General features: G+C 54.7%; 1 protein-coding gene across 1 annotated transcript; it reads left to right on the forward strand.

The window, feature by feature from the left end:
• The first annotated feature begins 341 nt into the window (after positions 1 to 341).
• LOC118976039 (butyrophilin subfamily 3 member A3-like) lies at positions 342 to 8,677 on the forward strand. The gene is made up of 9 exons (XM_037030296.1): positions 342 to 409; positions 627 to 968; positions 1,965 to 2,246; positions 3,400 to 3,597; positions 3,705 to 3,725; positions 3,805 to 3,831; positions 5,221 to 5,244; positions 5,649 to 5,675; positions 7,721 to 8,677. Exons 2-9 carry the CDS (start codon positions 668 to 670, stop codon positions 8,434 to 8,436), a joined length of 1,596 nt encoding a protein of 531 aa, XP_036886191.1. The 5' UTR covers positions 342 to 409; positions 627 to 667; the 3' UTR covers positions 8,437 to 8,677.
• The last annotated feature ends 267 nt before the right edge of the window (positions 8,678 to 8,944 follow it).

The raw sequence follows: 8,944 nt of genomic DNA on the forward strand, positions 1-8,944 counted from the left end.
AGGCACCTGGCTGTTGCAGGGAAGTCTGGGAGAGTACAGGGCTTCTGAGCACGTTCCCACAGGAGAGCGCAGGATGCCTTGATGGCCAGGGTTCAGGTACGTGCATTTACCGTTGCGTGCTTCATGGGTGATTTCCCAGTAGGAATCCAAGGTGAAGAGACTCTGCAGTGGACCTTTGCAGGGAGACTCTGGGTCAGCAGCCATCGCGCTTGCACCCCCTGGTCAGCCCTCGGGAGGCAGCGTCTCCATGTGGGACTCTCCACCTTCCAGGTGGTCATTGCTCCCAAATCCGTCCTGGTTGGTGTCTATCTTTCTGCCCAGCAGGTAAAGATGGTGAGGTGCCTGGTCGTCTATCTGCCTGCCTTCCCTGTCTGCCTGGCCGTGGTCCAGCTGCTCAGTCCCTGCTCAGGTAGGACCTGCTCTGTGGTTGTGCATCTGAAGCCTTTACCTTTGGGCCCAGTCAGAACCTTGCCCCCCCCCCATTCCCCCCAAGTCCTGTCCAGATGCATCTGTGTGAGGACCCAGGTCCTATGTAGGTGTCTCTCACCTTCCCCTCTCTGCTGGGTCACCCCCTGGTCCTTTGGTCCCAGCTTTCTCTGACAGAGTCCCCTCCTTCTGATGAGCAGCTCAGTTTGCTGTGGTTGGACCCCGGGAGCCCATCCTGGCCATGGTGGGTAGAGACGCTGAGCTGCCTTGTCAACTGTCCCAGAAAATGAGCGCTGAGACAATGCAGTTGAAGTGGGAGCGACCCAGCTCCAGACAGGTAGTGCACACGTATGCACATAGGCAGGAAGACACACCGGCACCAGAATATCAAGGGAGAACTTCGATTTTAAGAGAGGACATCACTGTGGGGAAGGCTGCTCTGCAGATTCGCAACCTCAGAGCCTCTGATGGAGGGACCTACCTGTGTTATTTCCAAGATGGAGATTTCTATGCAGGAGCCCAGGTGGAGCTGAAGGTTGCAGGTGAGTGAGGTTTGATCTGTGCTCTTTTCCTGTGAGGTTGGGGACAGAGGCTCCAAAGCCACCTGACAGCCCTCTCGGCTCCTCACCAGCACCTGCCCCCTCTGCCTCCATCCCTGCTCCTCTGAGGCCCCAGAAGGACCCAGGTTGTCCCCCAGGAAGGGCTCCTCCTGCATCCAGAAAAGAGTCCCTCATGCCCCTGACCAGGTCTCAGCAGGGAAGTGGAGGTTGGGGACAGGAAGGAGGAGAGGGCCTCCCACCCACCCCCTTAGTGCCTGGCACACAGGTGCTTGGGTTCAGTTTGGTCTTTCAGGTCCTCAAAACCCTTCCTGTCCCCTCTCCTCTGGTTTAGGGGTTAGATGTGGGGGTGGGGGGTAACAACTGCCCTGTTCCTGGCCCTGGGTCAGCTCTCTTCCCCATCACCAATTTCCCCTCCCCAGAACCACATGATGAGTGTTTCTCTGGGTGACAGAACCGAAAAGGAGGCTGACAATTCTGCTGTTAGTTACATAGAGAGTTTCCTAAGGGGATTTACACAGACCAGGGCTTGGGCAGCAGAAAGACAAGAGAATATCTTTCCCCCACATGGCAGGATAAAAGAAAGGCTCACACAGGAGAGGCAGGAAGGACTGGGGCCCTGGGCTGTGCACTGTTTCAGTTAGAGAGGAACTGCTTCCCTGCTTGCCCAGGGTGGGGGGAGTCTGTTCCTGGGAGCAGCATGTCTGGGCCATGGGGGAGGGGAGGGTCCAGCAGTCTCTAAGGGATTTAGGGGAAGCCATGTCTGCTCTGGCCCAGATCCCCCTGGATCCACCCTGAGGGTCCAGCCATGGTCACGCAGTGGTCACTGTGAGGGTCGGTCTCTCCTGCACAGCTCACTCTGGGAACAGCTCCTGATGAATCCCTGCTGGGCTCATCCAGGGTGGGTGTGCCCCTCCTTCTGTGGAGACCCTCACCAGTGCAGAGGGCACCCCCTGATTCAGGCTCACTGTTCCTCCCCAGCCCTGGGCTCTGGTCCCCACATTGAAATGAAGGGCTACAAGGTTGGAGGGATCCGTGTGGAGTGCTCCTCTGCTGGCTGGTACCCGGAGCCCCAAATCCAGTGGAGAGACACCAGGGGACACAGCTTGCCTGCTGAGGTGGCCACAGAGGCTGTAGACCCCCAGGATCTTTATATAGCCTCAGCCTTTGTGATCCTGGGAGTCAGCTCTCGAGGGGGTGTCTCCTGTGTCATCAGAAACCCCCTGCTCGGCGAGGAAAGGTCGGCCATGGTTTCCATTGCAGGTGAGTGCCCTGCTCAGTGCCCTGGGCTCCTGGGTGTCCCCTGGGGGAAGGCACCCTTGTCTCCTGCTGACCTGAGTCTTTGCAGGGAACAGAAGGGACAGAGCAGGGCCCTGCTGCTTCTTGCCCATGAAGGTTTTTATGTCACAGACACCTAAGGGCTAACTTCCTTGAAATGTAAAACTTTCAAGTAGAAAAATGAAGAAACGTCAGAAATTTTTAGTTCACAGAAAAGGAAATAACTCTCAGCAATAAAGATATTCGATCTCACTGAGTAAAGAAATGTGTTTCACCTGTGAGATTGTCAACAAAACAAAGAACGAGCTGGTTCGGAACACATTCACCCAGCAGGATTGTGGGTAGAGAAGTCACTCTAGACATTTGTTCCCATTATTTGGTGTATTGTTAGTCCAATTTTCACAATTTCTATAAGGGTAATAGAACATTCTTTATCCAACATACACATTTATGAATACAAAATCACACTTCCGGAAATCCATCTGACAGATCAGATTTATGTGAAATGTCCCGTATAAAAGGTTATTTCCTGTACCATTAATTATAACAGCAAAGAGTCAGAGACAGTGCAGGTGCCCCTGATGGGATGTGTGTGCAGTGGGCGCTGCCCTGTGAGAGCAGACACAGACCTGCTCCCTGTGCTGACTGGGAAGGTCATGGATACCCAGGGTGCCCAGAAGGAACCGACAGGTGGACCCACTGGTATAGAGAGCTGTCTCAGGTATACAGAAAAATATATAAGAATATATTTATATATTTTTAAATTTAACCAACACTTGCATAGCACTCACTATGTGTCAGGCACTTTATAAGCTGGGCATTGTTCATGAACTGGGAACGGATGGTTAAGTTATTAGTTCAAGGTCATAGAGTGAGTCAGGTGGAAGACAAGGAATTTGAACCCAGGGCCACCAGCCCCGGGTTCAAGTTCTTCATCACCAGGTCAAGCTGACTCAGGAGAAAGTAATCAATGAGGATGGAGGGATGAGAGGGCACACTTGAATGACTGTGTAAAAGATGTTTCAAGAAACAGTCCTTTTATGCGAGTGGAAGAATTCAGGGCACTTTGGGAAGGGAAGGATCACTTTCCATCCTGAGATGGCCCTCAGGGCCAGAGGCTGATGGTAACCATTGGCAGGTACATTCTTCTGGAGTGTGGAGCCCTGGGCGGTGGCCCTGGCGGTGTTCCTGCCTGCTCTGTCCTTGCTGCTGGTGGGCGCGTGGTGCTTCCTTAGGCAACACAAGAAGATCCGGGCGCTGACCAAGGAGATGGAGAGCGAGCGAACAGAGAAAGAAGCAGCTGAGGCAGAGATGCAGCAGGAGCGAAGCACCAAGGGTGAGGGGCGCAGTGGGTGGTCGCCACCTCCCAGCCCCAGCCTGCACACACCACAGGGACCCACCCCACAACCCCCTATCAGACACTCTTTTTCTCTTCATTTCTAGAGAACCTACAAGAGGAGCTCAGTAAGTCCCTATCCTCCGCCCTCCCCTCCTGAGGTCCCTAGTGACCTGAGTCACCAACTCCTGGCATTGTTCCCTGCAGGGTGGAGAAAGGTCCAGTACCTGGAGCGTGAGTACCCAGACCCGCGCCTCAGCCACTCTGCTCTGATATTTCAGCCCCTTTGCTCACCCCTAAGGCCCAGAGGAGGAAAGGAGGACCCAGATGGGGGAGCAGGCAGCGGTGTTCCTCAGTGGGGAAGGAGTTACTGTGTCTCTCCACCAGGGGGCGCTGGAGCGGAGGTACCCCAGGACCCAGGAAGGAGAGGGGACAGGGAGGTGACTCAGTATGTGAGTCCTCCCCTCCCTGGTTGGTTCCTAAAGTGCATGATCCACTGGGAAGAAAAGCAGAACAAGAGAGAAAAGTGTCTTAAAAAGAGGAGTGGCCCATGTCAGTTGTCACAGAGTTTTCATAACCAGTGAAAAAATAGTACCTGAAATGTTCTCATTAGGTTTCCCTATTGTTTCTGGATGAGGAAGGTACTCATACAAGTTGAGGGGGATGGGTTCTAGTACACAGGTGCACACACGCGTGCCAGGGGCTAGCAAATGCCCCGGAACATCCAGGTCCGGTGGTCACCCCGTATCCAAGGGTTGGGCTCCAAGACCCCCAGTGGGTGTGTGACCTCAGACAGCACCCAACTGAATACACGAGGTATTTTTCTCTCTTTGAATTTTTAATAGAGATTTTTCATTTACTTATCAAAAGAGGGGAAGGGAAGGGTAAAGTGAGGGAGAGAAACACTGATGTGGGAGACAGACACCAATGGTTGGCCTCTCGCCCACACTCCACCAGGGCCGGGCCTCTGCCCTGACCACACCACCCACTGAGCTGGACAGTCAGGGCCGTTTTCCCTTTCACATATAGGAAGGCTTCCCGTTGGCTCTCAGGCATTGCAAGTGTCACTGTTCTTGCACTTTGGGGTCATTCCTGGGTAAAATGGGGTGACTGACCACCAGTGCTGTGATACTGGGACCATCCACCTGTCCCAGAGACACTACTCAGTGACTAAGGGGGGGATCCCAGGGTGGACCTGCTGGACTCGCGGAGGATTCGTGAAGGGGCAGGTGAGGAGACAGTGGAAGATGTCCTCACACTTCTCAGTGTCATGGGCGGGCTACGAGTTATGAATTGTTTATTTCTAGAATTTTCCATTTAATATTTTCTGACTGCAGTTGACTGAAGGTAACTGAAAGTTCAGAAGCTACAGCGGGGATGTGAGGTGACTGCTGCACAGACAGGGACAGGACAGCTGTGTGGTGACCTTGGGACACCCCGTGCAGGGCACCTGGGGGTCCTGAACTGCAGCTGATGGAAAGAGGAGGGGGGTAAGGGAGGGAGCAGGCAGATAGAGAGGTGGGGAGGGTGGGGGGCAAACATGAAGGTGACAGGGGGGCATGAAGGACAGAAAGGAACCCACTCAGAAATGTCAGTTCTGGTGACTGTCTGTCTCCATTGCAGGTGATCAGCCTCAGGCCTATGCAGGTGAGTGAGTCTGATGCTCTCTGGTTTCCTGGTTCCCGTGCGGGAAGCACGTCCGGCCTTTCCCTGCTGGGTGACCACATCCAGCTCAGAGACTCATTTTCTGTGGGTGAACCACCCCCTCCTGTCTGGACACTCAGAGAGGAACTTCCAGACCCAGCGTCCCCTCACCCTGATGCCACACACGCGCACACCTGGCAAAGTCTGGCCTTGTCCCGGAGGCCCCAGCCTGATGCAGGGAAGCCCAGCACTGGGAGAGGTTTTAGCCTGGTCAGCAGAGCTGTAGCCTAGGAGAGTGGACGTTGGAGGAGACTGAGGAGAGGAGAGGGAAGAGGCTCAGTGTGGTCAGTGGGTGTGGGGAGGACAGAGAGAATGACCTCTCCTTGTCTGTGTCTCCTTCTTTCCAGAGTGGAAGATGGCCCTTTTCCATCCTGGTGAGTGGATCACTCTGTGTCCCCAGGACAGCCCCCGAGGGCCGCTGCTCCCCCTTTTCTCTCCAGCTCTTGTCTGGGACAGTTCTGGGGTGTGACCTGAAGTTGTGGTCTCAAAGGTGTGCTCACCTGCTGCCCAGAACCCAGAGACAATGGACAGGGACTGTCCTGGGGTCCACAGTTTTCTGTGGGAAGAAGAGGCAGGATGGATGGGACTGCAAGGAGGGGCTGCAGGGAGAGGGAGGGGGTCACCTGACCAAGCTCCTGCCCCTGCTGCCCCTGTGTGTCCTCCAGTTATGGTGAGTTCCACAGTCATTCCTGCTCTGTGAGGGTTGGGACAAGGACTGAGTGAGGTGATGACTGTGTGTTGGTCAGAACACCCACAGGAAACAGAAGGCCTGTTTGAAGGGGGTGTTTGTCTGATAGTACTGACCACAGTGAGGAGAAGGTATCTTTCCTTCATATAAAGTTATTTATTTATTTATTTATAGGTAGAAGGGTAGGGAGGGAGAAGGAGAGAGAGAAACATCGATGTGACAGGAAAACATCCACCCCCTGCCTCTAGTGCGCCCCCCAACCCTGGGCATGGATCCAGGACCCAAGGATGTGCAGTGGCCTGGAATCGAACCTACAACCCTTAGCTGTGTGGGATGAAGCACATCCAAGTGAGCTACAGGGGTCAGGGCAGTGGATGGCATCTTAAGACTTAGAAATAGGCAGGCAACTCCTCGGACTAGAACAGAGTGTGTTGTGGGCGGATTCACTCTCAGGGGTTCAGGGTCAGAGAGCACAGAGGACCCCGCAACCTGCCCAGGTGGTTCACTGACTACACACCCTCACAGCCCTTCTTGACACTGTACCTCGGGCACTCGTGAATGACAGGAACAGGGACACAGAATGCGGCAACACCAGCCTCACCTCCTGGTGGCCTTGTGACAGGTGATCCTTTATAATCCACACGATCACCAGTGTGGAGGTGACCCTGGTGCTCCTGTCACTCTGGCTGTTACTGACAAAAGTGCTCATGGCCGTGTTTAAGGAACAAGGACTGTTGTCACCTAGAGGCTTTGGTGAGCTGGTCTAGGGCAGTGAGGAGGGTCAGAGGGCACAGCATGAAGAGGTGGAAGAAACCCATGATACAGAGATGGGGCTGGATGTGTTCACAGTGACAGGCTGGGTGGCCTTAAGGGAAACCAACAAGGACACATGATCCCCCAGGGCTCACAGCAGTGGGAGCTGTGACCACCCCTGGGCCGAGGGCAGGGTGACAGGGAGGCCTCACTGGGTCCTGGAGGAGGCAGCTGGAGCTCAGGGAGGGTCCCCTGGGGGGGGGTGCTGTGGTGGAGCATCTCCCTGGGGGCGTGGGGGTCAGCGCTGGCCTCCTCTCCTCCCTCCTTCCCGTGTTCAGCCCACACCTCCCCTTGGCCAAACCCGACAGTAACCAGAGTCCAGGAGCCCAGGGACTCTGTCCATGGAGGACTTACTCCTGGGCAGAGGGGGTGGGGAGAGGGGACAGTGGACCTAGAGCCCTTAGAGCTTCATCGTGGCCCTGAGCACAGAAGGGACATGGAGTCTGACATCACACCAGGCACTTCTGCTCTGCCTGGCCTCCGACTAAACGTACTACTCAGTTTTCTCATTCCAACACAGAGATTAGTGTTTTACCCCCATTCACAGACAGGATATTGAAGTCAAGATATTCTGTAGCTGCTGTCTGTGGAGACAGAGACTGTGCAGAAAAGGACATCACCCAGCTCAGGGGCAGAGCCACGGCTGACACTTAAATTCATGTGACTTTAAAGCACTGGTGGGCACGGACATTTTGGGGACGCAAACACAATAGATTTGGCCCCAAGTCTGCTCACTCCCCTTCCTCACCAAACACAAGACACCTGGGGATCTCTCAGCATGGCTGAGGGTCTCGTCCAGGGCTGGCTGAGGGCTCCAGGCTGTGGACTTAGCCTGGTACCCAGACCCAGGCCTTGAAGGCTGAGGCTCTGATGTCTGGGCACCATGGCTGACCTTACCCCATCTCGAACCCCCTGCAGCGGACGTGATTCTGGATACAGACACAGCGCACCGCGCCTTCCTCATTTCTGAGGACAAGAGGAGCCTGCAGTGGGTAGAGAAATGGGAGGACCTCCCAGACAGCCCCATGCGATTTTCTGAGAATCACTGTGTGCTGGGCTGTGAGAGCTTCATGTCAGGGAGACATTTCTGGGAGGTGAATGTTGGGGACAGGAAACAGTGGTGTGTCGGGGTGTGTAGGGAGAATGTGGAGAGGAAATTACCTGATAAAAGGAAACCTGACAATGGATTCTGGGGAATGAGGAGGTCTGCTGGGGGTGACTACCATGGTCTCACTGACCCTCGGACCAAACTGACAGTTGTCCACCCTCCTGAGAGGGTAGGGGTTTTTCTGGACTATGAGCGGGGGGAGGTCTCGTTCTACAATGCCATCAATGGGTCTCACATCTTCACCTTCCCACGCACCTCCTTTTCCGGGCCTCTGAGGCCTGTTTTTGAGACTTGGACCTTGGACCCTACTCCCTTGATTATTTGCCCACCGCAAAAACCAGTGGGGAGGTCTCTTGTGCCTGACCCTTCCCTCAACAACCCTGTGGACCCAGGCTCAGCTGACGGGAATGGGGACTCTCAGGCTGAAGAAACGTCTCTGCTTCTCGCTGCCCAGCCTGGAGCTGAGGGCCTCCTGAACCTCGAAACATCTCAGCAGGAAATCACTTACTACAAGCATACAGAGTGACGGACTTCACTAACACTCATTCGATGTTTCCACATGGGATTAAGGACACAGGGGCAGGAAGAGTCAGCTTCCAGAGGTAACTCGCCAGCTTTGAACAACCAGAGCTGACATTTATAGGGGACTTCACATGGACTAGGGCTGTGCTAACTTCTTCAGGTGACTCTCCCTCAGAATCCTCACAACCCCCTGTGGGAAGCTGCAAAGTCAATGTCCTTTGTCCTTCCTACAAAGACAGTGGTGCTGGATGATGTCCACTCCCTGTCCCTTTGCAGCCCATTGTTGGGCAGGATCATGGGCAGCCCTGAGGGTCCCTCCCAGGACACCAAGGGGAAAGGTCACTGGAGGTGACTCTGAGGCCACTCCCCTCCTGGATCCTTCAAGGTCAACTGTCACAGCCATGGTCCACCCCTTCACAGACTGGCTCTGCAGGACACCGTGGTCCTGAGGATAAATTCACAATGATCCAATCACACAAGGCTGAGAAGGGACTGGTGACCACTTTCTAAAC

The sequence above is a fragment of the Sturnira hondurensis genome, unplaced genomic scaffold, assembly GCF_014824575.4.
Source record: "Sturnira hondurensis isolate 20B ecotype Veracruz unplaced genomic scaffold, ASM1482457v3 Scaffold0020619, whole genome shotgun sequence".
Taxonomy (NCBI): domain Eukaryota; kingdom Metazoa; phylum Chordata; class Mammalia; order Chiroptera; family Phyllostomidae; genus Sturnira; species Sturnira hondurensis.

What these genes read in the sequence shown, in the direction of transcription:
- LOC118976039 (XM_037030296.1), top strand. Translation starts at nt 668, where the DNA reads ATGGTGGGTAGAGACGCTGAGCTGCCTTGTCAACTGTCCCAGAAAATG. An exon ending in GGTGGAGCTGAAGGTTGCAG is followed by an intron (nt 969 to 1,964) that starts GTGAGTGAGGTT and finishes GTTCCTCCCCAG; the next exon opens with CCCTGGGCTCTGGTCCCCAC. An exon ending in GAACCTACAAGAGGAGCTCA is followed by an intron (nt 3,726 to 3,804) that starts GTAAGTCCCTAT and finishes TGTTCCCTGCAG; the next exon opens with GGTGGAGAAAGGTCCAGTAC.